The sequence below is a fragment of the Bremia lactucae genome, assembly GCF_004359215.1.
Source record: "Bremia lactucae strain SF5 chromosome Unknown BlacSF5_NotPlaced_200_SHOA01000120.1_2678225bp, whole genome shotgun sequence".
In the NCBI taxonomy this organism is placed as follows: domain Eukaryota; phylum Oomycota; class Peronosporomycetes; order Peronosporales; family Peronosporaceae; genus Bremia; species Bremia lactucae.
In genome coordinates, this window is record NW_027152213.1 from 883,301 (window position 1) to 899,988 (window position 16,688).

Sequence of the window (16,688 nt, forward strand, 5' to 3'; positions counted from 1 at the left end):
CCCTAAAAGATTCTTGTGATCACGAGCCAGATTCTCATGCTGAATCTGGAGATTCTCATGTCGGGTCCGAAGATCCTCGAAACCGCGATGAGCTGAAGACAGCTCATCACGAAGAGCGTGATATTTCCGTTCGTTCTCTAACATGGAGTACGCACTCTTCGCACGGTCTTCCAACCGTTCGATATGGTGAGCCTGCACCGTCTGCTCTAACGAGCGACGCTTGCCGCGCTCGTGGTCAAGTCCCTCCTCCAAATCATGGAGGAAGCGATCGAGTTTGTCGATCTTCGACTCTAGATCCGCCACATGGGTCGGATCTAATTTTCCCTCCCCCGCCACAACCACTTGTGGATTCATACGGGTGGTCAACGTTTCCTTGTGGAACGTATTCAGAACCACCGTGATGTGAAGGGGCAGCGAACGAGTAATCTTGTTTGCTGGCGCGGTTATCCACCTTCACATGACAGCTGGGAGCCTCGTTCCCAGCTGATTGTTGAGGGTTGAGGGCCTCGTCCGTCAGTATGACGAGACCAATCCGATGGATCAGAGGGTTCATCGGAAAACATGTGCCGCTGGTGCTTGTAAGTCTTTGCAAAACGTCAATCGCATCGCGCATCTCGATAGAGATGCGACCCCCTCCCCAGGCCGAAGAAAGCCAATAGACATCCTCTTTTACTCGCTTCGTGTTGTCAACACAACACGGACAGGGATCGCCCCACGTGGGGCATGGAAGTCCTGCCTCACGTGACAACTGATGCAATAATTTATACCTTTCTCAACCTTAACGCGAATCGCGTTAAGTGTTTGAAGCCAGGCTTCGCGTCCAATATATGTGACATTGCGAATGAACGAGCTCCAGGCTTGGATAAGCGAGACTTTATCTCGCTTATTGTTGCCACTATATCATCGATGCTTGAAAAGAGCGTCGAGATAAAAATTTTCTCAGCGCGAAAGTTCTTCGCGCTGGGATCAAGGTCATGTAGCTTTGTCGCAATAAATAAGGGATATTTATTCTGAGAAGTAGTCTCTCTTGACAAGCAATTAATTAGCTGTTTGGGCAAAAGCCACGGCTTTTTCTCAGGAGCAAGACGAGACATTTTAGTGTCTGGGATCCCCTAAGTGGTACCCACTGAAGCAGGGGTACCACAAGAACTTTTATTACGATGGCTTACGCCATCGGCATCACCACGCACAGAAATATGTGCGGGTGACGGCACAGGAGACGGTGCTGGCGATGAGGAATCATCCTCATCGTCGGAACCGAACATGCTGTACCGAATACTACTAGCACGTCTACTCGAATCACCTCCTCATTCGAAGGCTCATAGTCAGCCGCCTTACATGACCAGGCGACTGTTCTGTTCTCCCCGAGTCGGCCATTTCGTCCGACTCGCATTCGTAGTCGACCTCCAAAGAGGGGTCGCATTCACGTGGTGACTCATCACGTGCACCCGCAACATTCAGAGTTGCGGGAGAAGATGACACTACGGCAGACGGAACGTCTGCCGCATGAGATAATAATGCGTCGCCCGCGGCTGCATGAACAGCAGCCGAAGGAGCGCACTTTTCGCACCCCGCATGCATGCGATAGAATTAAAAATGATGATTCCGACCAATCAACATCGTTTTAATAAAGTAGTCTTATAGTGACCACTCTACTCAATGACAGTCAGAGTGATTGTCGTTTAAGGGAAGGGTGATGTAATGGGGTGTATCGTTACATGTAATTAATACTTAAAGGTTGTTAATTAATATATTATCTAAAGGGTAGATAATATTTGCAGAAATTTCTTTACATGGTAATATTCTAAAAGCTTATACATTGGTAGATATAGACCATTATATCTACTTTCTCTGCGGTCCAGTCAGCGCTGGACGTGCGCGAAGAGAAGCAGATAAGACTTTAGTACATGTTTTGTATTAGTTTATAATTTAGTTAGTATTAAGTAGATAGACAAGAAGAACTTAATTTTATTAATACAGTTTTTGATTAACCTTTTAGAGCAAGTGTTTTAAGAAGCGTTTTCCTCTGCACGTACTAGTGTACGTGAAGTGACGTGAGGCACCACTCGCGCTGAGGCAGTGCGAAGTGGACTTGTACTGGAGCAGTACAAGTCAGTAGTGCCCCGTACACAGAGCATTACTGAGCGCCAGCGCAAGCTGCTTTTCATGGTTTCCGCTGATCAGAGTCCATATTACCCGCATTTTGACTAAGCATGGGCAATCTCCGGTGCTTTATGTCCCTGCGCGCGTGAGGACCACCTGGGACCAATTTTTTTGCGAAAACGAATGACATGAGACCTGGGATGCGATAGTTACATATTCTCCCGATGAGCTCACGGACGGCAAATTACTAGCTTTCAAGCCTTGACTAAAATTCTGCTGTGGAGGCAATGTTGAAAGCGGCGATAATTGCGTTAATGGCTGAATGCGTGGGTCCATATCACTGCAACTTGGACTCAAGGCAGCAACAAACGATGAATTGTCCGATATTCATGGCAACACAGTACTCGTGCCGGTCGGAGCAAGCTCTTTAAGGTCTGGACGAAGAAACGTCGTAAAAAAGCCACGCTCCACGCAACTCCGGACGTGCGTCTACAGCTCGAAGGAATCGCTCCAGTCTCGCTCGTCTATAATGTAACAGATCCGGATCATCTCCAAGCAGATACGAAATTCATCCACCGTTTGGAAATCGAGGTAGCGCTTCCTGCAATGCTGAGCCTGCGCTCCACCAAGTAGGTATACAATTGACGAAAGTCAGTGTATCGTCTCATGACCGTGTAGAGCACCATGGGTGGTATATCGGGTACACATTATCATCTGCTGCCGTGGCATCAATGGTCTCACTGCAATTGATTCCCGCGTCAGATTTATATAGCCCGCAAACGATACCAACTAGCTTGCAGCAGTATGAATTAGCTTGCATCAGCAGCAATAGCAGATTATGTCAAGCACCTCATTTGATATCCAAGCTAGTATTTTTTTTGAGTTGCACGAGTAATCTGCAGATCACGACTCGCTTTGCTACCGGCCTGAATCGGCTGCAGCGCGCGTGAGGCATTAGTAGTCACAGATTGCATTCGACTGGGTCTTAAGCAAAAAAATGCGCCTATCAGTTACGAGATGACGTTACAGTTTGACAGTAACTTATTTTTTGCATGGGGTGGAAATAACCTTTACCTAGTTTTATTGATTAATTCATTACATTAAAGCCAGTAGATGAAAGGTCGCTATGAAAGAAGTTAATATATTAATACAGTTTATTTTTTTCCTATTCTAAAGTTATAGAGTTTACCTTTAGTAGCTAAGACTTCTTAGCTACTTGAAACCTTTCTCTGCGCGTCATGTACGTGAAGTAGTCGAGGCACCCAACCTTCACTGTAATCAGTGAAGGTTGACTAATACTGTTATCAGTACTAGCAAAAGGTGCCCCGTTACATATATGGCAAAAAAGGTTTGAGTTTGCTTCTACATTTCTTCTGTATTGCCTCCCCTCTTTGCATCTCAAATTTCGCAAAGTTATAGCTTTGGTTGGCGCATAAAGAATGAAAAGATGAAGTCTTTCGAAAATGGTGACATAGAGAATAAAGCTTCTGCATGTTTGTCTTCGCTATCAGCAATTGTGTCACGCGTATGTCGTAACCATTCAATCGCTTACCAAGAACTCTTACCAGTTTCCTTACATATTAGAGCTGATGCCAGCAAGCTTTCGGCTATATCGCCTCCACCAAGCCTTGTCCCTGCACCGTTAATGGAATGCGCGGGTGTATGAGTGGCCTATCGGAGCATGACTAGCGTCAAACTTAACAGCTGGGAGCGTTGTGCTCTAGCGCTATGGTGTTTCGGACACACATTTCGCCAAACGTCTTTAATGACGCGATTGAGACGTTCAGTCTGACCGTCGGTCTGCGGATGATTCGCTGTGGAAATGTCCAATCTCGTGCCAAGTGCCCGAAAGATTGATTTTTGAACTTATCCATGTCGGGGACAAATACCACAGGCAAACGCGTTGTCGAAACATACGATCAGTAAACATCTTAGATATACTTCACCAGCAATGGTATCTGGTACAGCCGCTAATTGAGTCATTTCGCTTAATCGCTCAACAAAGACCAATATGCCTATGTTGCCTTCCGAATCCTTCGGGAGGCCGAAAACAAAATCTATTCTAATAAATTCCCAACGCCTGATGGGTACGTGCAAATTAACAAGTGGCACAGTTGTATGTGCTGAGGTACATTTCGCGTGTGCAAACATAGCTACTGACCCATTTTTAAAGTTTCGGCCACCACTGAACCAGTACCATGTGCCTCAAAGAGGATCCGTTTCATGATATTAATTTCTTGTCATGAGGCACTTCGATTTGCAAGGGGTTCGCTATATCAGCACGAAAAGGCTATAACCGGTATAATATGGATGTATCCTGCACTCAATTGTGCCGATAACTTAATGTCCGAATTTGTGAATTTATTCTTTTCAAGAGCTTGTAACAAAGCTGCGCACTGTTTATTCTTGGCACATGCCTCACGGGATGTGTCAAATTGGAGACTAAGCAGTCGCAACATGAGCTAGCTTATAGTCATGTCCGCGTGATGACGCATCGGCCAAATCACTTTGCTTTCTAAGCTTATACTAAACCTCAAAGTTTTATTAAGCAAAAAATGAAAGCCATTGGAGAAACTTCTGTGAGAGGTGAGTCGACTTAGCCGCCGTACGCAAAGATGCATGATCTGTATAAATCACAAAAGGCTTAGAGCCAAGCAACACTGTGAATATCCCAAGAGCATACTTCTAACAAGTGACTCGTTGTCATAACCGGAGTAGTTCTTTTCGGCAGCAATAGACTGCCGAAAAAACGCAATTACATCTGTTTGTAAACGCACTGCCAATTGCAAAGTCTGATATGTCACAGACGACACTGAAAGGCCGATTAGCATAAGGCAGAACCAAAATCGCAGCATGAGTTTGACTTCCCTTTTTCGCTTTAAAAGCGTCAATTTCGTTGCTAATCCAGCATTCGTATTCTTATACTGGAGATTGGATAATGGCCGAGCCAAATCAGCGTAATTTTTGCTGTATCGATGCAAGTAATTTGCAAGGCCAATCCATTCCCACAATTCCTTCTGGATCTTAGGAACTGGTCAGTCTACTACGGCTCTACCTTAGCGGGATCCGCTTTAAGGCTCCAGGCCTTAGAGCTTTGGCCTTGTAGCACTTTGTGATCTCCACGACCGTATGGACTCAAAACCTCCGAATTCCGATATTTTTTTTGACCCGTAGCAACTGTTCATACTCAATGGAGAAATCACGTCAGATGAATAGCTACTTGTGTAACGGGGCAGCTATCGCTAGTACTGATAACAGTACAAGCCGACCTAAACTGAAAACAGTCAAAGTGAGGCGCCTCGATAACTTCACGACACTGACGTGCAGAGGATGATATAATACCTACTAGAGGTTGATACTAAGGCTTTAGTATAGAAAAAAGTAAAACTGTATTATGGTATAATGTTTCTACGTAACGATTTTCTATCAACTGACTTTACATATTAATTGCTATTTTTGTATAGCGCCTCCTTGCGCATCGCCCAATCGTGTCTTGTAATGATTGGTAGGGTTACTTCAAACTTAAATCAATTAATCAAAAGAACTAATGTCTAATTGCGTCAAAATTGCCAAATCTGGTAATATTAGAACTATTAAGTCAAAATTAATAAAATATAAAAACACTTGTACTTCTTTAATTATTTTCCTCTCATAGTTTTTTTTATGACATCTCTTATAGTAAATAATTTATGTAACAAGACACCCCGTTACTTGCCTCCCCTTAACTAACAGTCATATAGTGACTGATGTAGAGATGACTCTACACCAATAGGGTATGACGAGTCATATAACGCCACCATTACTCTCAGTTGTCACGTCCAAACCCTTAGGTTTGACAGAGGCCCTGGGCAAATCGGAGGCTTTAATATTGGTCACCAAGTCGGACAATGACGCCGACTCGTACCAGTCACCTACAAATGAAGTAGGGGATGTTGAGCTCCCCAAAAGAGACACATGAACGTCTACTGAGACATTTGCATCACTTGCAGCTATGCAGCTGCCTACTTTGCGGCTTAACAGGCTACGCGCACTGGTTTAATACCATGCGCAAAATACAAGTTGGAATTGATATGAAACGAACAAGTGCTAATTTACAGTAAGACACAATATTACTCACTTTCACTTATAATGGTTCACCAGGAACGAAGTGATCGTAAAAGGGAACTAAGATAAGATTGCTACTGGTGATGCTAGCGGGGACGGAGTGATGTTATAGGTAACTCCGAGTGAAATGATACTTTGACTGCTAACATTAATCACCGGGGGGGGGGCGCAATGCGTTGCGGTTCGCTTCCAAAGAAGCCCTGGTCGCCCTCTATGGGCAACCTAAGTCGCTGGGTTGGTCTGACCAGCGAACGCTACAAGATGCCGTTATTCGATCCATCCAGGCTTCACAAGCCTAGGAGAAGGAAACTGAAGTTTCATCGACGCTTTTTCCAGCATCGATGGTACACTTGCAAGCGTGCAAAGGATGTAACTCCTTTGTCTTGAGCTTGAGAAGTATTAGTTCAATATGTGCAAAGCATAGCCCGCGAGGCATGGCTTGACAATCTGGATACTACCCGCAACCGGTTTAAAAGACGGACTGTGGTCAGTGCACACTAAAGCTGCACCGTTTGTCCAGAGAGGCAGGCTTGTCTTGTCTCTCGTGGGAGTGGTCATGTCCCTGCTGCTTTAAGAATTTAGTACACGCTCCTAAAAAAGCCTACTCCCTAAATGACCCTTTTTAAAGGTACGCGTTCGCGCGAACGCGTCAAATACTGACGTCTCGTTATAACTATTTGTGCACTACCAATTTTGTGTGAGACTGGGAAGCAGTCTCCTGCCGCTACCAAAAGGCCGCAAGCCAATAGGCAATCTCGCGAAATGGTAGGAATTTTGATTCATAAAATGACAGCTGATGCCATTACCGGCCATCGCTGTAGCTAAAGAGAAGAATGTGAGCCATCTTGCCATTCTAGGCGAGAGGTGCGGTTAGTATAGGTGAAGAGATTGAGATTTACAATCCTTTTACGAGCGCGTCCGTTCTCAAAGGACCCTACATGAAGAGGATGCGTTTCGTCGGATTGTCGAATAAGACCTGAAAGATCTAACATTATTTGGGAACGAGGTTCCCAGCTATCATGGGAGGGTAGATACCCTCGCCAACGAACTAGGTTACTCGTTCGAATCCTCTTCACCTCGCGGTAGCCCAATAAGATTTCGATCAGAAACTGCTTTTCTCCACTCATATCCGTCAGAGGATGGGAAGAGGGTGGGAAAATCGGGCTCATTTCATACGTCGAACCCGAGTCATCACGATGACTTAAATCGCGACACCGTCGTCGCTAGCAACAACGTCGGCAATGCTTGTCGCGAACAGTTGCAAATCGTGCGCAAGTTGCAGTCGATCAACTAACGGACGCATCAGTTTCTTCGAGACGAGCTGGTAACAGCTCGACAAAGTTTTTTTCCTTGAAGGAGTAAGTAAGAAGTCTTGTTCGTTGTTCGTGGGAACCAGACTCTGTCCCGAGATCATCAGCTTTGACTCGGGTCATCAGTCTTTGGCGGATGTCTTGGACCGTGCTGGTTTGATTCGGATCCGGAAGAAGCCTCGTACTGATGGTACGTCCAACGTAAAACGTAGGATGCGTACGAATCCTTCGAGGCAGATCGATTATATACGCATTGCTTTGGCGGTGGAGTACACTGAACGGTATATACCCGTCACTACATATTTAAGTAAATTTACCGTAGACAATAGGACTAGATATTTTACTTTAAATAGAAGAACGTTTGCTCTTTCATTATTGCCTAAGATTCGTTTTTTTGGTCTCCCGCATCAGCGATGGAATCTTGCACGAAACGGACCACTGCTTCTCGAGCGAACATGAATTCTCCTGCTGGCTCGGTATTGTTTTCAGTGCCCCCGATGCTCACTGCGGATCCTTTCTAGTGAAGACATCATTGTTCTCACTAACAATTTTCTTTTGTTGCTGAGTATACAGCATCGTAGTTATCGAAGTCAGCAAGAGCGTTCTCGCAATAACTGAGTTTTGTTGAATTACGTTATCCAATGAGCTTAAGATGGGCTTACGGTCAAGATTACAAACCGGAAAGTAAGTTGTATTTTGAGTTAATCTCGATCCTACCGTTAACTCTATCCTACCGGTATCTCTTTCCTATTGTTCGCTGCGCCCCATTTCCCACATATATGGACCACCATAAAATGGGGGACGTCACTGACTGGCAGTAAGGTGCTAGTGAACCCCAAACACCAGTTCCTGAAGGTTTTACTTTTTGTCGTTGCCGGGTATCGAACCGGTGACCTGCAGTTAGCACCATCATGCCTTACCCGACTGAGCCACAACACACGATATTTTCCACACACAAATTCTCCGTATCATTCTCGTCATACGATCCCTTGCCATATTTCCCTTATACACGCATATGCATAAAGCGCAACACTTTCGATAAACTCATCAATCTTCAACACTCTCCCTTGCTGTGCACTCGAAGTGATGCCCTTACGCTGTCATGCCGAGTCCCATGATAAACTTGGTGTGCTTATCTCTTGGAAGAGCTTTGGTTAACCCGTCCGCGATCATTTCTTCAGTCGGCTTGTACTCCACTGCAATTACCTCACTCGACACCTTCTCACGCAAGAAATGAAACTTGATGTCGATGTGCTTCGTGCGCGAATGGTAGACAGGATTCTTGGCAAGCGCAATACATCCTTGATTGTCTTGAAAGATTGTCGTCGCCGTATCAGTATTGTACTCCAAGTCCTTTATCAGATTTCGAAGCCAGACTGCCTCTTAATTTGCGCTGTATAGACTCATGTACTCTGCTTCCTTGCTTGATGTCGCTACGGTTGACTGTCGCTTAGGATTCCATGAGATCGTGCCGCCGTTCAGGAATTGCACGTATCTTGTCATTGAACGCCGCGTGTCTAAGTCGCCTGCCCAGTTTGCGTCTGCAAATCCAATAAGCTCTCCCTTGTTAACGCCGCTAAACACAATGCTAATATCTTTAGTCGTCTTCAAGTACTTAAGAATTCGCTTGGCCGCCACCTAGTGTGACTTCTCGTAGCGCTCACAGAACTTGGCAATTTCGCCAACCGCATGCGCGATGTCTGGTCGTGTACAAGTCGCGATGTACATTAATGCACCCACCAGTTTGCGATACGGAAATTTCGGTACAAATGCTAACTCTTCAGGCGTCTTCACCAGTTTCGAGTTGTTGTCCGCTGGTGTGTGCACGTCCTTGCAATTCTCGATTCCATTATTTTCCGAGAGTTGCCTGATATATGCTGGTTCATCTTGATCAAGTGTTCATCGCGCTTGCGGTGAATCTCGATTCCTAAGCAGTACTTGTGATCCCCAAGCTCTTTGATGCTGAACTCTTGCTTAAGCGCACACTTAATGTCCGTAATGTGCTCCTTAGTCTTGCCGAACAGCATTAGATCGTCCACGTAGATTACAATGATGCTGTATTCGCCGCTTGACACTCGAATAAACACACACGGATCTGCTGAAGTGCTTTTCAATCCTTAATTTTCCAGAGTTCGATTCATGCGCTCTGCCATGCCATTCTGCTCAGGATTGTATGGAACTGTGGACTCTTGCTTGATGAACTTCTCCTTGCGGAAGTTGTTCATTGCCGTGTTCCGGTACTCGCCACCGTTGTCACTTCGAATTATATTGATCTTAGTCAAAGATGCTATCTTGATCTCCCGATAAACCTTGCGAACGCGCTCATGACTTCACTTTTCTTTCGCAACGGATAAACCGTCACGTACCGGCTCTTCATCATGATGAAACTCACAATGTACTTGAAGCCGGATCTTGAAGCTAAGGGTGATTGGTCCAAGTACGTCGGAGCACACGATGTTGTCAAAACGCGCACTCTCCCTGAGTCCCTTGTCTTCCTCGCTTGCCTTGAATGACGTGCGTAGTGGCTTAAATGTCGCGCATACGTCACCCACGACGTCGGTTTTCATTTCCGCGCCTTTGATCCTTCCGTCCTTGATCATATCATTAATCGTCCCGTACGATGCGTGGCCCAGTCTTCTGTGCCATAGATCGCTCTCGTACGCGGCTACGTGACACTCCGCACCAACCTCAACGTTGAGGTACATCAGGAAGCCCTGCTTCCTTCCAGTGGCAACTGGTGTCCCGCCCCGCTTCACGACGCACTCGTTGCGGGTGATCTCTACTGTCATTCCTCGCGCTGATGCAGCCGTAAGCGAGAATAAATTCTTTGACAGATCTTCGACATGGAGAGTGTTTTCGAGGCGAGCGTCGATCCAAGCATGTCCGGTCCAAACGCGCAGCTTCACCGTTCCGTGACCGATAACCTTGAGCTTCACATTACTCTTCGCGCTTGATATACTGCGCGCCTGGCACACTTCCTCATACTCCACAAAAGCTTCCCGGTCCTTGCACATGTGTGCAGATGCGCCACTATCCATAACCCAGCAGTCGCTGACGGACCCTTCCCTAGCATTAAATGCGACGTTGGAGTGGTCGTGTCCTCCATCTTGTGTTTCTCTTGGTCCACGACTTAAACGGCAATCCCTAGCATAGTGGCCGACCTTGCCACAGTTAAAACACGCTCCTGAAGGTTTATTAGCACGCCGTTCTTGCTGCTTCTTGGGGTGCTGCTTGCCGTTTCTTTTACATGTGTAAAGGGCCGTTGCTTCTTCCACCCGTGCCGTGTCCTTGTGCCGCACTTCCTCAGCAATCAACTTGCTCACGAGGTTGCTGAAATTAAAACTTGACACCGACATGCGAAACGCCTGACCTAAGCTCTCGTAGCTTGCAGGCAGACTCCTCAGCATCACCGCACACACGTCCTCTTCACTTTACCCACAGTTAGCGCTATTCATCTTCATCACTAGATCTTCAAGCTCTGTCACGTGACTACTGATGCTTGAAGCTGTATACTTGAATGAGGCAAACTTCTCCTTAAGCCAAAGTAGATTTGCCATGTCTTGTGTGCGATGAAACTTTGCCAGACTTCCACACGCATCTCTCGCCGTTGTCGCGTCAATAATATGCATCAATCGCGCGTCACTCGGATTCAGCGCGATCGCAGCGTGCGCTTGCTGCTCCTTTACTGCATTCGGAGCGTCTACACCGGAGACAGCTCCCCACAACCCCTTGGACATATGGTAAATCTTCATCTTGTAGCTCCATAATACGTAGTAGGAGCCATCAAGGGCTCAATTTTAAAACCGAAGTCGTTGCTTGGGCTCATAACCTGTTGAATTACGTTATCCTATGAGCTTGAAGATGGGCTTTTGCAAACCGGAAAGTAAGTTATATTTTGAGTTTATCTCGATCCTACCGTTAACTCTATCATACCGAAATCTATTTTCTATTGTTCGCTGCGCCCCCTTTCCCACATATGTGGACCACCATAAAATAGGGGACGTCACTGTCTGGCAGTACAGTGCTGGTGAATCCCAAACACCAGATCTCGAAGATTTTACGTTTTATCGTTGCCGGGTATCGAACCGGTGACCTGTGGGATGGCACTGCCACTTTTACCCGACTGAGGCACATAGCATGATTTTCACCACACTATTTCTCCGTAATATTCATGTCATACGATCCCTTGCTATATTTCCCCCATACACGCATATGCATAAAGCGCAACACTTTCGATGAACACATCAATCTTCAACAAGTTTGCCCTCTTCAGTATTGATTGAATCAACATTGGCATCCTTCGCATTGACTGTTGAGTCAATGCGGGATGAGCAAGAGCTAAATAGTTCTTTGCTCTAGCAAGTCTCTCCCCCCTTGGATAAAAGTCACTCTCAAACAAGACGGGTACACGGGGATGGCGTAAGGCATTCACGAAAATAGTGTATGCTTTGTTGATGCATGCACGGACTGTTGGTGGCAAATTATTCCATCGGCAACAATTCGCTTCAACTCGCAAACGAGTGGATGTATCCGCGAAGTTTCTTCGAGGATACGATTTGCACGTTCTGTCTGACCAGCTGTTTCCGAATTATCAGAATTGGGCATTTTGAATTGTTCATAACACAGATTGCCAAAATTCCGCCGTGAACCGGATGTCTCGATCTGAGACCAGTTCACTGGGTAACCCATGTAGTCGAAGACACGAGCACAGCCTTCGGTTTTGATCGACTCCGGGACTTAAGCAAAATGTACCATCTTGCTGAAACGATCAAGAAACACAAGGATACAATTATTCTTGTGGAAATCGTCGGAAAATTCAAAAGCGAAGTCCATAGATACGGACTACCAACACTCTGTCGGTACAGGCAGGGGTTGTATTGGGATTAAGCACTGGGCCTCACCCGTTGATAAACTTGCAAGCACGAGGACGAATTCATACTGTCGTGGCCAGTAGAAGTCGCGGCTTGTCGTGAGATAAGTTCTATTACGTTCACGATGCCCACTTATTGGTGCATCGTGGCATTCATACATGATGCATTAATCAAATCATTATGGAAGGGGATGACGACACGAGGTGTGTAGCCAGCAAAGGCTATGTAATACATTAAAAAAAACCATTGCGTGTTGTGTATCGATCCGTTGAGGGATCGATACAATTTCGACAATCCTTCTAAGGATTGTTTAGGTGATTTTTAAAGATAATCCATTAACCCTTTAAGAGCCTTATATTCATGATTGTGTTTTCTAACGTCGCCAAGTAATGTTGACGACGGAACACTTATTGTTGTAATAGTGGGCGTATCCTCACTATTAATTTGCGCAGCCGGCTCATACTCGGTCCAGCGCGAAAGGACATCAGCGACGACATTAAGTCGTCCTGGTTTATGTTTGCACGGAAATGTTGGACTCCGCGAAGAAAGCCAACCATACGATATCCTGCGGGAGGTGTGGACTATTTACGGCCCTGCGTAAAGACACATGGTTTGTATAAATAATGAACGGTCTATCTCCCAAGAGATAGTCCCTAAACTTAGCCAGTGCATATTTCATGACAAGATATTCCTTGTCATGCCAAGGGTATTTGCGTTGAGCTGGTTGAAGCTGACGTGACTGATAGCAGACGATGCGCTCTGCGCCGTCTGTGTTATATTGCATTAACGCACAGCCAATTGCGAAATCGCTGGCGACATATAGCACATGTGAAGGTCGGTCTTGATCTGCAATCGCCAAAATGGGCGATTGCATCAAGCTTTGCTTGATACTATCGAAGGGACGCTGACAATTAGCGTTTCAGAACCACTTTACATTTTTCTTCAACAAAGAAGAAAGATGTACTGTCATTTCGGCACAATTGTTGGTGTACTTGTGCAAATACGCCGCTAAGCCGAGGTACTTTCGAAGCCCCTTTACATCGACTGACATAGGCCAGTCGGTGATCGCCTGAATCTTTTCCGGGTCAGGGCGTACGCTGCGTTTACACACGATGCACCCAAGAAGGGATATTTCACTTGCAGCGAAGATTCATTTCTTCACATTTGCATAAAGTTATGCTTACGCACAAGTGTTTATTTCTTATCTGTTAGTCTTCATCTAAAAACATTAAGAAATATCTACGATGTACTTTAATGTCCGACTTTCCTTTTATATCTCATTTATAGCGAAGACGTCATCTAAATGACTCGGTGCAAAAGTTCGTACCGGTCTTAACAGATTGGTTACACATCTGTTAAATGTCGCAGGGGCATTACTAAGTTCTTGTGGCATCACTAGCCACTCCTGTAGCATTCTGCTTGGGGTGCTTACTGCTGTGAACGGGATATCCTGTTCACGCATAAGGATCTGATAGTCCTCCCATCAGATGCATTGACGTAAAGATTGTACTGTTTGACATACCATCAATAATTACGTCTTTTCATGGTATCGGCATTTGGGCCGGTATCGGTGCAGCGCTCAGTTGATTGAATTTATGCCCATTCCGCCACCCTCCTGTTGCTTTGCGCACACAGAAGGTCGGAGAGCTATGTGGGGAGGTTGACTGCGTCACATGGCCCGCTGCTAAGCGTTCGGCAAAGAATTTGTGGATCGCTAATACTTATTTCACGAGGCAATGGGCAATGCTTCATAACACCGTATTTTGAACCTGGTATGAGATCGTTTTCGTGTCGAGTACCTTTTATCCTTCGGTAACTCGCACGGTACTGATTCAGGAAAGACATCCTTAGATTCTATTAAATTCTTATACAGAGGGTTTGTCAAAGACTCCCAGAACTGAAATTTAAAACGTTTACTCCGAGTCTTCTCATCGAGGACACTTTCGGCCATCGATGAGCTGCTGAGAACTCGTTCGTTCTCAGGAAATACTATTGCCGACCGAATATCGGACACATATTTGTCATCTGGGACAAGTACGCAGATCTGCTTGACTTTGCCACTCTGCAGAACACACAAGAACCCTTTCGGCTTTAGCATTGGCAATTGAGTTATCTTCGAAATTAACTCCGGCGGCGCTATCAGATCAAGTATATAAGCGTCTACACATGATTCGTTGTTTGCTAAGACATTTGATCTCCCAGTTTCCTCTTTGGAGCTTATTTCCAAAGGTACCTGGATCCTTTGACGACAGGTTTCTGGGGACTTATTCCTGCATATTCTTGAGGACTTCTTCTCTCAAGTTTTATCAGGGAGTATCCTCCCCAACTGCTTCTAGCTGTGGTTGCTCAATCACAGCGAGATCCTCCACGATCGACTCTCCAGTCGATCTAGGATTTTTCGCACTAACTCTTATAGACAGGCGTTGGATATTTTCTTGGATGTTGCTTTTGCAGCAGGCATCCTTGTTTCGAACCACTCAACTTATTCGAATGGTCGAACTTTGACGCTGCCTGTGCTTGTGCAAAGCCGTCGAGATCTTACTCCACAGTGTAATGGGTAATAACAATGAGGCATTTTGCAGTCGTGCAAACGACCAAACCACAAGTGAGACCATCGCACTCACTCGTAGGACATCCACACGCTTGTGGATGCTCCAAGACGTTCGTGAGATCGCCATCTGATGAACGAAAGGCAGTAAGCCTACAAATGGTGCAGCTTATAGCGTGCACCAACTACAGACCATCTTCCAAACCTATTACGTAACGTAACCATTTTGTCAAGCCAGGTCTCGCGGCCGATGCTTTGCACATTCTCTATAAATGTTTCCCAAGCTTGAAAAAGGAAGTTGCTTCCTTGGCACGCTTACAAGTGTATTATCGACGCCGGACAAAGGCATCGATGAAGAGTTTAGTATCATCCTCACCCGGCTTGTGAAGCCTGGATGAGTCCAACAACGGAATATTTTATCATTCGGTAGTCACACCAAACCAACGAATTAAGTTGCCCTTGGAGGGCAACCCGGGTATCTATTCGGGAGTGGACCGCAACGTGTCGCGGTTCCTCTCCCAATAGTTAATGTTAGCATTTGAGCTAGCAGTACGCTCGAAGTGATCTTACGATGAATTTGTTCCTAGTGATGCATGTTAATATAGCCAGATTTCATATCATGAATGGACCCATCACAAGATGACTCCACACCAAGACGTTCAGACGTTCAGGCGTTCAGACGTTAAGCAGCGTCGCAAACAACTCTGGATGTCACGCCAGAGCCCACTACAAACAAAAGTTGGCTTTGAATTAAACCAACAAGGGCTTCCTTACAGAGATGGACACAATAATACATTCTGTCACTTTACATCAGTCAATATAGTGCCTGTTGGTTCAATATTCGAAAATATTTGTCAAGTTATTAAATAATAATAAATTTATTATTCTTTGAGTTTTTTCTTATAGGAATTGACCTTTTGTTATTCATCTCATAGAAATAATATTTATGTGGCGGGGTGACGCCGCCCTCATACTAAAGCAAGACAACAATTCTATTGCTTGGTTGATTTAAGATTAAATCACCCCACCCGAGTCGATACTAGAAGCATGAATGAGCGGTGCGCAAGGGATCGCAATACATGGTTTGATATTAAAATATTAATGTCAGTAGATAAAAACAAACTTAAATATATTAATACAGTTTTACTTTTTCTCTATACTAAGCCTTGAGTATTGGCCTTTAGTAGCTAGTTAAACCTTTTTTAAAATATGAAGCACAGCCCACCATTTTAGCTGTTTACGTTAAGTATTCAGCGACAGCTCACCTTCACTGTTATCAGTGAAAATTGGCGAGTACTAGCAGTGCTAGCGAAAGGTACCCCATTTCACTTGAGCTGTTTTTGTGATCTATGTAACGCGGCTCCTTTCGTGTAGGCGAGGTGCCTCCGAATACTTCATTTACACGACGTGCAGAGGAAGGATCTAAGTTGCTAAGCGTGGGTTAAAAACAATGTTTTAATACTGAGAAAAGCTTTATAAAGGTGAAGGCAATGTAGGTGGGCGCTACTATAGTAGCCACGCGTTACTTAAGCCCAGACCTTCAAGCACAGTGAGGAAGCGGTTTGACGTCTTCTCTCACGTGCAGTGAGGTAGTTGGCATAGACCATTATATCTACATGCTCCGAGGTCCACTCATCGCTGGACGCGCGCAAAGAGAGAGAGAGAGTAGACTTTTGTTACATGTTAAGTATTAGTATATAATTAAGTAAGTATTTATCGATAGAAAACCAGAAGGAATTAATTGTATTAAAT

General features: G+C 45.2%; 2 protein-coding genes across 2 annotated transcripts; one reads left to right on the forward strand and one right to left on the reverse strand.

Annotated features, from left to right (window-relative positions):
* Positions 1-2,425: 2,425 nt before the first annotated feature.
* On the forward strand, positions 2,426-2,638 carry CCR75_006066 (uncharacterized protein; the record flags this gene model as incomplete). Its single annotated transcript, XM_067964138.1, has 1 exon — positions 2,426-2,638. The coding sequence occupies one exon, from the start codon at positions 2,426-2,428 to the stop codon at positions 2,636-2,638; it is 213 nt and encodes a 70-aa protein (XP_067814735.1).
* CCR75_006067 (uncharacterized protein) lies at positions 2,457-2,789 on the reverse strand (the record flags this gene model as incomplete). The annotated part of the gene is made up of 2 exons (XM_067964139.1): positions 2,457-2,627; positions 2,667-2,789. 2 exons carry the CDS (start codon positions 2,787-2,789, stop codon positions 2,457-2,459), a joined length of 294 nt encoding a protein of 97 aa, XP_067814734.1.
* Positions 2,790-16,688: the final 13,899 nt, after the last annotated feature.